Source organism: Oxyura jamaicensis, chromosome 7 (assembly GCF_011077185.1).
Source record: "Oxyura jamaicensis isolate SHBP4307 breed ruddy duck chromosome 7, BPBGC_Ojam_1.0, whole genome shotgun sequence".
In the NCBI taxonomy this organism is placed as follows: Eukaryota; Metazoa; Chordata; class Aves; order Anseriformes; family Anatidae; genus Oxyura; species Oxyura jamaicensis.
The window spans coordinates 23,570,306-23,583,854 of record NC_048899.1 but is presented as its reverse complement, the minus strand read 5'-3'; the positions used below and the strand labels follow the sequence as shown (position 1 = coordinate 23,583,854).

At 49.2% G+C, this 13,549-nt stretch overlaps 1 protein-coding gene across 6 annotated transcripts in view; it reads right to left on the bottom strand.

Moving 5' to 3' along the window:
- Nucleotides 1-13,549, bottom strand: part of SLC12A8 (solute carrier family 12 member 8) — a 52,971-nt gene that overhangs the window by 38,742 nt on the left and 680 nt on the right. For 3 of the 6 annotated variants that reach the window (XM_035331297.1, XM_035331293.1, XM_035331295.1), the window contains exons 2-5: nt 10,186-10,403; nt 9,206-9,352; nt 5,803-5,994; nt 1,462-1,693 (exon numbers count right to left, since the gene is read on the bottom strand). In XM_035331297.1, the coding sequence (XP_035187188.1) occupies nt 1,462-1,693; nt 5,803-5,994; nt 9,206-9,352; nt 10,186-10,254 (640 nt within the window). In that variant the 5' untranslated portion in view covers nt 10,255-10,403. Of the gene's footprint in view, nt 1-1,461; nt 1,694-5,802; nt 5,995-6,540; nt 7,220-8,164; nt 8,471-9,205; nt 9,353-10,185; nt 10,404-10,797; nt 10,984-13,549 lie in introns of those variants that run through there. The other 3 variants (XM_035331294.1, XM_035331298.1, XM_035331296.1) reach the window with 3 other exon arrangements.

Here is a 13,549-nt window from a genome sequence, read left to right as displayed (position 1 = left end):
CCCTCAAACAGAAGCTGTCTAAAAATAAGACAGAGCAGCTCTTCCCAGCCACAGACCCAGCCACACGGGCACAGAGCTGCTGGGCTGGATCTGGCCTTCCCTCGCGTCCCACAGGCCCTCCTCTGCCACCCGCCACAGCTCAGCCGCCTCATTCCTGCTCCTTTCCCTATTTTCTGTCAGAAGAAAATGGCTCAGAGGTCAGCAGTGGATGAAATTGAAGACAGCTAACACTGACCTCAGCTTGGCTGTGCCTCCCTGCTGACGCACGTACTCCTCTCTCCCCTCCTGGTCCCACCTTTGCTTCCCTATCGTCATCCCTCGCCCCAAGCATTCACCTTCTGCCCCTTATCAGAAAGGTCTCTGGGGCTACGTGAAAGGTCTCCTCGGTGCACAGCTGGAATCTAGGCCCCTACAGCTGAATTCTAGCTGTAATGAGCTCGTCAGAACTGTCAGATCTTTCCTCTCCAGCTACTTCAGCAGGTTTCCTGAACCCCTGCCTAAGATCCTTTCAGATGCAGGGGAACCCAAGAAAAAGGTGACACCTTCTGTTTACTCAGCTAATTACACTTGGTGATTGCCGAAGTGCTGGCTGCAGCGCTCTTCAACTCCCTGCAGCAGGCTTCCCCACAATGCCTCTCAGGACAAGGATGCAGGAAAGGGAAAGGAGGCCTGGGGAGCCCCATCCCTCTGCCATGCCAATGCCCAGCTGCCCCACACTGCCTGCCCCACACTGAAGACCCCACTGTGGGCTGCCATCAGGCTGGGGAAGGTTGCTGGGGTTCTGAAGTTTCCCCCATTAACTCCCTTCCCCACCCCACCTGTCCTTGTCCTGAGCAGCGAAACAGATGGTGCTTCCTCAGCTGGGAAGCCTGGGGCCAGCACTGACTGCACACTGCAATGCCAGGGCTTAAGGGATGCCACACACCTCCAGTGAGAAGTCCTCCTCCGTGCCAAGTTGGAGCTGTAATAGCCATGGTGTTGGGCAACCTGTTGTAGGTGGCTCTGTTTGAGCAGGGGGTTGGACCAGAGGACCTCCAGAGGTCCCTTCCAACCTCAGCCCTTCTGTGATTCCGAAATCGTATGTTTTCCTCAGCACAATACTTAATGCAAAGTGAACAGCAAGCAGGTTACAAACCTCAATCACAAACACAGCAGTTCTCAGTCGGTAGAAAACCTTCAAGGGTAATATGAGTATAACAAAAGCACATAATAAAAGCTAGATTCCTGAGGTTAGTTGCCCAGATTAATGACTTATCTTCAAGCAATGCTCTGGAAAAACTTATCCCTTGCAAAATTAGGGGGGTGTCTCTCACAGACTTGGTACCAAAGCACAGAAAAGCCACATCTGGCTGTCCTGAGCTCTACCTCTGTCTGGATGCACACCTTCATGAAGACCCCTATGGAAAAAAATACAGACAACCAACATGCACTGATCCCAAAGCTCAGGACCCCCAGCTTTACCTGGATCAAGGTGTGAAAAGGACCCGATGACAAAGTCCAGCGTTGAGACAGCCAGCAGCAAGAGCAGCAGGAGCTGGAGGCGGATGATCCACTTCACCCCCGCCAGGTTGATCCCGAGCAGCCCCAGCAGGACGGCCAGGGAAATGCCCCGCACTGCCCAGATGTTGCTGAGGTTCAGCACATCCGCAATGGACTCCGCAAAGCCCGTGATGTACATGGCACCTGCAACACACTGAAGGACAGTGGTCTGTGAGCATCCCGTGGGTGCAGTGCCCATAGCAGGCAGATACTTGTTGTCACGCGACAATATTTAAGGCCACTCTGACCTACAGGGACTGAACCTTATTACTACAACAGAGCCCACTGTCAGGGCAGCGTGGGGAAGGCAGAGTATGTACTGCTTGGGTAAACACAGCAGCAACCAGCAACTTCCTACTGGCTTTAAAATTTACCCTCAATTAACTTCCCAAGAGAAACCACCCTGACATATCCAAGGAAGAAAAGGATGAGTCAAGCACTGTAAGCTTCTTCCTTTCTCCTATTTCTCTGAAAGAAAGGCTCTTGGTCAAACACCTGCCTGAAGAACGGCTGCATGCTTCCCCCTTCACTGCCTCCTAAGGTTTATTTTTAACTCAGTATTTGGTTTGGATGCAAAGCCTGATGTTTCACCGGCTCCCCATCTTGCTACTAGAAGGCAGCCTGCACATTTGAGGAGAGCGCATTGTGCAGCCCATGCCCCCCAAGCACTTGGGAAAGCCATTTGTTTTTCTTGCTGCAGAGCAGGACAAGCACCCTTCCCAGGGTGGCTGGCAGTCTGCAGGACAGGACAGCTGCAGTGCAGGAAAACCGCTGCAGGTACAGGCCTCAGATCACCCTGCAGGGCAGGATATTCCTTCCTTGGGTAAGCATCATGCCTTTGGAGACCTGAGCCTCCCTACCCACCAGCCTGCTCTTTTGCTTAGGTGACAGCAGCCAGGTGACAGGGAAGATATGAGCTGCATCATGCACCTGGAAAAAGTTCCTGATCTGAAGCAAGGAGCAAGCGGCATGCTCATGCACTGGTTTAGGCAAACAACATACATGGGATTCACCTGTTCGGGCTCAGACACCTCCAGGACCACCAAGCAGCAGCAGGATTCACTTCAACCACAGGCAGACATCTCATTAAAAAAAAACAGAGCACACACGTCCTAAACTATGTTCTGATCATTTACTCTGATGTCAGCTTAAATGCTTGCAAATGGTTAAGAGCTAACATTATTATTTTTCTTCTCATAAATGTTGTTATCCAGATAGTCTAGACAAGAAAGTTAATTATCCAGGAAGGTGATTAGATTGGCCTATATACGCTGGTTCTTCAAGTGTGAAAACGAGCTAGTCTCCACAGAATACACTTAAGCCTCATTATTTCAATGCCTGTAATAGCTGTACTTCTTGGGGAAACCAAATTTATACAACAGTTCTAGCAGAACAGACCTAGCACAGATCAGGTGAACTGCACCCTGAAAGTCTTCTTTTCCTTGCTGATAGCCCCACCATAAACATCTCCACCAAAGACATCTCAGGCCCTGCAAAGTGAATGCCTCGCTGGAGTGCCAATACATAAAAACTTGTTTATTTAGGCCCATTCTATATTCCCCAAATAAGTGGATTTTTTCTTTTTTACTTGTGTTTGGCACAGCCTATACACCACCACTAAGAGGACAACACACGTACTACCCACACGATCTCTTCTCAAAACAGGCTCACCTGAGCTGGCTGAGGTTGAACCCCGAGCCCACACAGTTCTGAGGGGGCACACAAACACTGCACTTCAGACTTGAAGTAAAGACAAAAACTTTTAAAAAAACACCAGAATCTAACTCCAATAAATACATTAAAACAAGGTGTGGTGGTTGCATCTCACACGAAGAAAAGCACCGCAGGCAGAAAGCAGTATGGTGGCACTCCCAGTTCCGACCAACACCACTTTTTTAAGGAGTTAAACAAGGTTGCCTTACTTCCCTGACGCAAACTGCGATGTGCCACTTCTCCTTGTTAGGAGGACACTTGGAAGGAAGTAGGCTAGGAGAGAATCTGTGATAGCCTCAACATGACAAACGGCCTCGAAGCCCTTCCCTTGATAAAACATGAGCATCACCAGCAGACCAGGTGGTTGGGTGCCACAAAGTCCCCGCTGCACCTTGCACAGCAGGGGCCATCACCCCAACAGCACTGCATGAAAGGCTTCTTTCTCAGGGCTTGAACTACCCATCTAGAAATCAGAAGTGAACTTCTGCATTGAACACTTGCAGCAATCAGCTCCTTAAGAGCATTTGCAAGCCACTTTTTGCTGGGTGAAGAACATAGGTTTTCCACACCCAGACAAGTGATGCCCCATCTCTTCTTTTAGCACGAAGCAATTTTAGGGCTAGGAAACCTTTCCTTGCATGAACAGTTCTTACTGTGAGCCACTCCAGACAAGGAGACTGCAGAGAAGAGCATCAAACCCCGACCGTGCAGTCAGAGCCACCGCAACCAAGCACGTGTTGGTTTCTGTAGGACCTGGTATAGGTGTGCTGGATCCAATTAAAACTCTCTGGAGCACCACAGGAGGACCCCAAGCTGTGTCCCAGCTCAGCTTGGCTGAGGCTGCCCCAGCAGGCAGAATTGCAGCAGGATGCTGAGCAATTTCTCACCATGAAGGCATCAGCAGCACCTGGCCAGTTACTGCCCCATTTCTGACTGGTTATAGCACTCCCTGCACAGCTTGCAGTGGGGATGCAGCTCAGAGCTGGTGCAAAGCACATGTCCTGGTTTCAGTTAGGACAGTTATTTTTCCTCCTAGTAGCTGGTAGGGTGCTATGTTTTGGATTAGGATGAGAAGAGTGCTGATAACATGCTGATGTTTTAATTGCTGCAGAGCACTGCTTATACTAAGCCAAGGACTTTTCAGCTCCTCGCTCTGTCCTGCCAGCGGGCAGGCTGGGGGTGCAGCAAAAGCTGGGAGGGGACAAACCCAGGACAGCTGACCCAAACTGGCCAAAGGGGTATTCCATACCATCTGACGTCATGCTAAACAATATATAGGGGTGGCTAGCCGGGCTGGGGGGGCCGGCTGCTCGGGGTTGGACTGGGCATCGGTCAGCGGGTGGTGAGCAATTGCATTGTGCATCACTTGTTTGTACATATTATTATTATTATCATTATTATTTTCTATCTTAATAAACTGTCTTTATCTCAACTCACAGGCTTCACTTTCCCGTTTCTCTCCCCCATCCCAGAGAGGGAGGGGGGAGGGTGAGCGAACGGCTGTGTGGTGTTTAGCTGCCAGCCGGGTTAAACCACAACAGCACATCAGGCAGAAAGTCTGCTGAGTACAGCCAGAGAGAAGGCAGCTTTCAGGAGCACGCAAAGAGTTTCTCTGCAAGCTGCCAGTTCCCACCCCGCAGCCCCCCATGCGTGCTGGATGCCTCGCTACGGGCTGGGGCTGCCAGAGCCCAGCTTTTACGACCCTCGGGACAGGCTGCAACCTGATTGCTTTCCCAGACAGGGTCCGCTCAGAGAGCGAGAGTGGAAAATATTACAGGAAGGATTCTCATGTGTGGCCCATTTCCATATCTTGGCTTGTAACTGCATTCAATTTGTATTTTATGGACACTTGCTTTTAATCTGGAGTGAAAGGAGAAGAGGGGATTATTCTGGGGTTGTGTTTTTTAAGGGTTTTCAGAGATTGCTGCAAGCCAGTCGTTTAAAAACAAACCTCAATAAAAATTCTTCCCTGCTCACCACATTTTAGACTGTTCATAACATCTTTATGGGGGGGAGGGGGTTAAGTTACTACAGATTTAAGAGATTACTTTCCATTCCTTATGTTTACTGCACTTGCATTGTAGTGCTTCACCACTGGCTGCTTGGGGCCCTTCAGAAAACAGAGAAAACTGTGACTCCTGATCTCAGAAAGTCACTTAGCTGTGGTTTGCACCTCTGCCCAGCTCCCCTCCCAGCTCCACTTCTGCTCTCTCTAGCTCCTGTGGGGAAGCAGCCAAGGCTCACCTGGGTCCAAGTGCTACCCAGCTCCCCAAGAGCACAGTGCATGTGCTGGGGCCAACATGGTAGCCCAGACTGCTCGCTCTGCTTTAGGTGACCACCCTGGCCTCTCCCTCTTCAGTTTGATTTAAGTCTCCTGCCAGCAAGGGGCAATTTGGGATTGGAAGGGATGTCCTGCACAGTTCGCCTGCTCAGACACCCAGCTCCTCCACCACTTTGACCATGCCAGGTGGTGGATTGCCATGCACAGGCCTGCTCTTACAGGCATATTTAGAAGCATTGCAAAGTTTTTATATATTTTTTTTTAATTACCTGGCCAAAAATATAAAGGAAGCCAATGGTCCCCCCAACTTGACCTCCAAGGACAGTAGAAATCATGGAGTAGACGCCTCCACTTCCAATGCTGCACCTCTCGCAAACCCCAATTCCAGATAAGACTGTCACCAGGGCAACCAGGACCACAAAGGACACCAGAAACATGCCCATTACAACTCCAGTGTTTCCCTACAATGAAACAAACAAAAAAAAGACACAAAAGAACAATAAAAAAAAAAAAAACTCACACAACGCAGATCAATTGAGACAAAAGACCCACCTGCTTCTAGTTCCTTGTGATCAATGACTATGGAGTCACTACAGATTAAAAAAACAGAAACAACACACTGCCACCCTAATTATCTAATTAACGTAACTGATTGCCAAATTTGCAGTTCCTATTAATACCCTTTTGAAGAAGACCTGCCTTGTCCTGTGGCCAGACAGACCTTTGCATGATAAGGTCCTGCTCCATCACTGGGCTCCTGCATGAATCACTGATTTTGTCCTCTGGTTCAGAGAGAATGATGTCAAACAATGACTCAATGACCACAGGGAGGTCACTGCCTATTGCCGTGTTTCATTATGTTTTAGAATGAAATGTGTTGTTTTATTTTCTTTTTAAAAAAGCTTTCAGAAAAAAAAAAAAAAGTTTCAAAACTGAACATTGGGGATCTGTGACAACTGATTTATTAAAAGCATCAAGCCAGCATTTTAATTTATCAGAACATTTACCTTTGCAAGCTCTAATCCTCCCAAATGATGAGATAACAAAGAACAAAACCCCAAAGGAAACACTGCGTGGAAGATAAATAATACAGTCATAAACTGCCTCACGCTGGGCCTTATCTGCACAATATATGCAAAGTAGCAGGTGGTTCTCTCTCTCAATTTACTCGCACGTAGTTTTGTGTGGAGGATTTTGCCCTGCTGACAAAAACTTCCTTCCTGCTCCAGGCAGAGGAAGCACCAGGGAGGAGCTGCTGCAAGGGCGAGGAGCAAAAGCCTCTGAGCAATGCCAGGTGGGGATCTCCCAAGGGCCAGCACCACCCCCTGCTTCAGGGCACTCAATTTGCTATCTGGGGACGGATTTTCCAAGTAGAGTGGAAGGGCACCTTCTGCAGAACCAAAAGGAAGGTGCCAAGTGCCTCCAAAAGCATCCAAGTGCCTCTTCTGCGCTCAGAACCTTCCGCTCCTCTCTCTCACACAGCTGTAATTTATTTTCCAGGGTCAAAAGTTTTTCTTCATGCTCCAGCCCACCTTCCCTGCTGGCAAATCACTTAGTCCAGTGCACGGTGACTCCAACTCATTGTCAGAAATCTCTTCCAGTGCCCAGTGCTTCGTTAACGTCTGGCTTCCTCTCCTCTGACTTGACTCGTATTACAGGCCATGTCTCCATCGCTCCTTTCCAACCTCGCTCCCTCTCCTCCCACTCCAGCAGTTTCTGAGGTCATGCTAGCCTTGATACGGGTTTGTTTATTACCAGCACTAAAAGGCTGCTTCTCAGCTTTGGGGTTGGTTGAAATCCCAGATCCCTTTTTTTTTTTTCCTTCTTTTCCTCTTTTCTGCTTTTTGTGAAACAACAGAAACACATCCAGGATGTTGCTATCATCATAAAATCCTATTTTGGTTCAGTGTCCTGCTGCTTTTGACAGAGCTTTATCTGGTCAGTAGGGAATGGAGCCAAGGTTTGTTATAAATGCAGCTGCTGGCTGGGTCAGCACCACAGCCCACTAGGATTTGACACTCCTTTTTAAAAGGACAATTGTTCTTTTTCTTCCACAGCTTACCCGCTTGCCCTCAGGTTAAAATGGTTAATAAATAAGACACGCTTCAGTTAAAAAAAAAAAAAAAAAAGCACTCATGCAAACATACACGTGGCCTTGGGCTTTCCCAGAACCAGCTGGAGGCACCAGGCTACACGGCAGCCTGGTGGTTAGTGCTAGTGGTTGCTGCAGAAGAGTGGGTTAATGCCAGGACCAGCAGAGCTGTAACTCATCCTTGCAGATCGCCAGCAGGGAGGAAGGATGGAGTTGTCTCACGGCGACAATAGCAAGCCGAAAAAGTAGGAAAAAAAAAGTCCAAATTAAACAGCAATGCTTAGTTATGCATGCACGCTGGAAGGTGTCAAGATGGAGAATGAGTGGATAGTGCAGCAAGGCAGTAAGTGCTGAACATGTCTGTAGGATTAAGGTTCCCTGTAATCACCACCTTTACCTTTGGAAATTCATAGCAAAAGCCTGACTGCGCATGAATCAACATATGACCGTGCTCTGCCACGTGAACTCTGCCAACCGTGACTTCTCCCTTCCCGTCATGCTAGGTTCCAGCTGTTACATTTTTTCTTTTATTTACTTACTTAATTTTTATCTGTGCTCGTTCCAGCAGTTAACTCGCTTTCAGAGGAGACATGGAGGAAGTCAGATCAAGAGGAAGAGGGAGCTAGGAAAATCATCCCGACTTCTTCACTACAGTTCTCAAAATTTGCGAGCCATGCTTCAGCTAGCAAAGGCAAAGCAAGTGAGCACAACACGCAGTAGCGTTCCATACACTGATCCATACCCACTGGAGGATTTGTGGGATGCATTTTGCACCCTGCCATCAACGAGGGAGCACCCCTATTTCATCTCAGTTGTCCTATGGAGTTTCTACGGGTCTTCCTTCAGTGTGGGACCTGATATTCCCTCTGTTTTTCTGGCCTTCAGTGAAGCAATTTTCAATACAGAGTGCAAGTTGCTTCCTGCTCCTTTTGGAAGATGGCCACTGTGCCTGTGACACGAACTTGTGCCTGTGACGCAAACTCTGCCTGAAGCTCAGATTCCACCATTCCCTGGAGATGCTTGCCTTTTATTGCGGGGAAATTTTAAGGGACAGTACAACGTTTTATCAGGAAGAGTCCTGCATCACACTGCAAGAGAACAAAGACAGGCTCTGACCCTGAGTGAGATACTGTTCTGGATCCCCAGTCAGTAGTCCCTTTGGCAGGGATGACAATTTCACCTGACTGAGGACTCTCCATTCCAGACACAATGGGGACCCCAAGCAATACAGATGTGTTTGAACAAACCCCCTTTGGTGGGGCTGGGAAGACAGCAGAGTAGCTCTAACTACATTTTTCAGGTGGTTATCCAAGTGGTTATTTTGCCTGAACAGTGCAAGACAAGGGTGTTCCTGTTTATTTTCTAGGTTGGTTGATGTGCTGTTTTTCCTTTTCTGAAAGCTAAAATAGGAACACTTGAAGAAACCACTTAAGCTTTCAATTTTAGTAGAACCTCCTGAAAAGCTAAGCAATACCAGAGGACTGAACCAAGAAAGTGTCTAGGAGCATTACAGAACCAGAAACACCTGGGTGGCGATGAGGAAGGTACCTAGTCACACATTCAAGCAAATCAGTACTCACCACGAGCCATCCCGTCCTCAGAAAAAGAACCACACCAAAAATGTTGATCATGCAGGAGGTGAAGACGCCATCCCATGTTCCAAAAAGCACCGGCTCCCACACAAACAGCTGAATCTTCCACCAGGGCCTGGTCTGTGTTTGAGATACCTAGAGGAAAGCAAAGCCTTCAGTTTTACCTCTCATGCTCTACGGGCAGGCTGCAGAAGTGATGCAACAGCCAAACAGCATTACTGCAACAGGGGTGGCCACCAACAGGTGCCAAGACATGACTTCACTGCGAGTTCTCCAAGATCAAGGGGCTGCAGAGCTGTTTGGCCTAGAAGAGAGGGCTCCCTGCAAAACTGAATTTATATTATTGTAGGGTAAGCAGCAACAGAATCCTACTCAGCCTCAGCAAGTTAACCTGGTCGATGATGTTACCTGAACAAAATGTCATTTGAGGGGTTCTTTACAGAGACTGCAGCTATTCATTACCATGTCTTATGTCATGCCTCTCTTTCTGTCCCCACCAAGATGAGCAGGGTCCTCTCTGCACTGGAGAAGTCTCTCAGAGGAGATGACAAAGCAGGCTGGACAGACTGGGACTGGAAGAGTAGGTTAAGAAAGTTTCCCCATCACACACAGCCATCTCCAAAAGAGCTGGGGATGAGGACACTGCATTTTGAGAGGAGACACAGGACTCTGGTACTCAGGGCACCTGTGAATTTAAGAGCTGCTGGAGCCAACAGCTGAAACTCTGGGAAACTGCAGCTGCCGTCATCCTGGGCAGGACATTATTCCACACCCCTTCTACAGACCAAAACCTGCTGCTGCTATTTGCCTGTGAAGAAGCTGGACTTTCTAACGGGAGCACCTCAGGTGTAGGTAGCAGAAAGAGGGGCAGCTTTGTTCAGTCCTGTTAACCTGCCACAGAGGTCAACGGGAGCAGACCACAAGAGACAGAAACCTGGGCTGTGAAGGGAGACCGCTCTCCGACATACCTGCTGTGCCTCCTCGTGGAACAGCTCCTGCACGTAGCCCTCGCTTCTGGCAGCACGCAGGCCGGACATGGCACCCTTTGCGTCTCCTCTGCCTGCCCCAGGCGCAGCTGCGGCCCTCACGGCGGGCGGGACTGACCCGAGCAGGTCAGCTCTTCTCCCTCAGACTTCTGCAGCGCTGGGTCCCCCGTTGTGGGAGAATCATGGTTTTATTGCACTTACTGTGGAAGAAGGAAAGACAGAAGACACCGGTGCTGCTTTCTGAGCCCACAGAGGCACAAGAGGCTGGCAGCCGACGCTGAACAGCACAGCAGAGAGCAGTGACACTCCCAGAGCCCACCCGTGGCAGGGGCAGCATCAGCAGCCTGACATTTAATGGCCCTTGACAGGCTTCTCTGAGCCTGTTCATACTCCTGGCATCCTCAGCATCCTGCAGCACTAGCTCCAGAGCTTCGTTACGTGCTACCTGGGAAAAGTATTTCCTTTCACTGCTTTTAAATCTGGCGCCTGATAATTTTATTCCATGCTCCTGCACTCTTATGACACGAGACACGTAAAGTATTTACTTCCCAGCACCACTAAGGAATACACTGCTTTAACCATGGTCATACCCACCCCTGCAGGTAACACTCTTCTTGTCTGCAGTGGCCTGGCTTCAAATTTGTAGCTGCTAGAGGCAGGCTCCACCAGAGGGCCAGCCTTAATTCAGCACCACGTGTTCCCAAAAGGGTAGCATCACGTTTTCTCTCAAGGATAACTTAACACCTCTTAACAGAAGGGGAAAAGCTAGCACAAGCACTTCTCTACCTTGACGTGCCTGGTTCCTCTCTTTGTCAGTCTGTTTTCTATGCTCCTAATTACAGAGAGCTGCTTTTATACCCCTCCTTCCAGCTGGCCACAAGCCTTAAGCTTCCCCAGGCGGCCCTGCAGTGGCCCACCTGCCTCCTCCACTCTCCCCAGCTCCTAGCCAGCAGAGTTCACAGGTTTACAGGAACCAAACATGATCACCCACACCAATTTACCCAATTTACCACAGGCACAGTGCAGAAATCTCTTGACTCGTCGCACTCAAGAGCTAACGAGACAAGGCAAGCAACAGAAACGTGCTGCTCCTATTTCAGAGGGACAGAGACATTAAGAATCAGAGTGAAAACCACTTTAGGTCCATCAGGATTTTGGCAGCATGGTGTGAATCCCAGCTTTTATCAGAGCTTTCACCACCCTGCCTCCATGACCCTGTGAAATCAATAACCAGCACTGCCGCTGTTCCTCCAGGTGGCCGCAAGTCTCCTGCAGGACCAGGCACAATGGGCAGCATGGGAGGTGTTTCTGTTTTGTTGTTGTTGTTTGGTTGTTTTTTTTTTTGAGGAAGAAAACATGCAACATGAACCACAATTACAACTGAATAGACATATTCTCCTAAGATTCCCCAGTGCAGCCCCTCCAAGCCAGCAATTGTATTCAGTAAAGGATTCCCTGTGGTCACCCAAGCTCCTGTCTTTTGCAGCAGTTCCAGCTGTATGCATGAAAGCGAGGAAGGCTACAGGCAGCCCTGGTCTCTCACACATTCCCCTTAGCGAGCCCACAAGCAGCCAGCCCCAGCCCTTTACAGCAGGTAAGGACAGCGGGAAGCACATCCTGTGTACAACAGCACAGGGAAGTTGGATGAGCCGGTATTATAGGGCCAAAATTTGTGCAACACTGAGAGGAGATCCATGGATTTCATCCCTGGAGCTGACCATGTAGGAAACATTACCCTCTTAGATATTTAAAGCCCCATATCTGAGGATTTCCTTCCTTTTCCTCAGTGTTACAAGCTCCCTCCTATTCTGCTCCCTCGCCCCGCGCACAGCTCCCGGTGCTCTTTCCGCTTCGACGCGCTCCCAGTGGCGTTGCCACAAGCACTTTCTCCTCCGCAATTACAGGAAATTGCCTCTCCAGCATTGCTCCTCAGTAGCATTTCAAACCTCCTAATACCTTGCCCTCGCCTATTATTCAATTCGGCGACTGTTTACACGCACAGATGTACACATCCATTTAGACTACAAGGTAAGCGAAGCAAACATTGCTGAAGGAGCATGCCAGGACCCGGCACGCGATGCTGGGCGCACGTCCGTGGAAACTCAGGCTCTGGAAGTGGGAATCCTCCAGGCAGGAGCCTTCCTCTCGCCGTGAGCACACCATGGTTTCTAAGTGACTGCAAAACACACGTATTTTGTGGCGGTATTATCTATCTGGGTCGCTGACTGAGCGGAAGCATGTTGAGCTATACAGGCGAGTCTGCCAAAACCACCAAACAGCCGTCATTTTCCTCTAATATAAGCAAACATCTAATCCCAAAGTTAATTGATATTACTTTTCCTCAGGTTTCTGCCAAAGCCACTAACCAGTCTATAAATTAAATGAGAACGCTTGTTTTAATCTTTCCAACGCATTTTGAGCTACAAGCACATTAGAAACCCCCTTGCGGGGCAGTGAAAAGCCTTGTCTCCTTTTACTAAGACTCTTTCCTGCTTAATTACAAAAGCATATTCCTGCAGATGAATTTTCTGTGGCCTTCGCACCTTTTCAAAGCAGCAATGTTTTATTAATAGTCCCATTAAAGGCATCTCAGAGCTGCGAGCTATCCAACAGAGGGCTGGTTCTACAAACACGACTGCGTGTGGTCCTGCGGCCTCCAAGGCCTCTGCTCCTGCCAGAGGAGGCATTTCCAAGGCCTCGCTCTGCCAAGGGACCCGGCAGCACTTCGGTTTTCTTAAATCCCCTCCACTCCTCTCCTGGTCAAGTTCTTAAAAACACCTGATTTAGGGGACCCTGAGGAAGGGATGGATTAAAGGGAAACGAAGCAGCCGCCAGCACCACGAACGTAACACCACACACAGCAGCGCTCACCCTGCCCTCGCCCTCCCTGTTGCTCATTTACCGTAACAGCCACGACAATTACCCGGCTCTTTTATTTTTTTTTTCACATATACATTCAGCACAAATAACACATGGAACACGAGAGGCAGAAAGCAAGCCTGGGCTCACCAGAGCAGTGCTACCTTTGTGGCACAGTCAGAACGCTGGGGCTGCACCGTGGCAGTGCCAGCAATGCCAGCAGTGCCGGGGTGCCAGCATGTCCCCGCATGTCCCCTGCCATAGCCCCGCAGTGGTGGTGCCGGGCACTGAGCCACTTGAAGCCACCAGCCCAGCCAGAACCGCTCACCTGGCCGGCTCTGACTGCCTGCCTTCCTTCCTTCCCTCCCCGCTTTTTCTTTCTCCTCCCTCCCTTTTCCTCATTGCCCTTCTTTTCATCTTTGCCCCTCTTTTTTGCCTTCTTTTGCCCTTCTATTTTGCCCTCTTTCTTGCCTTTTTTTTTTTTTTT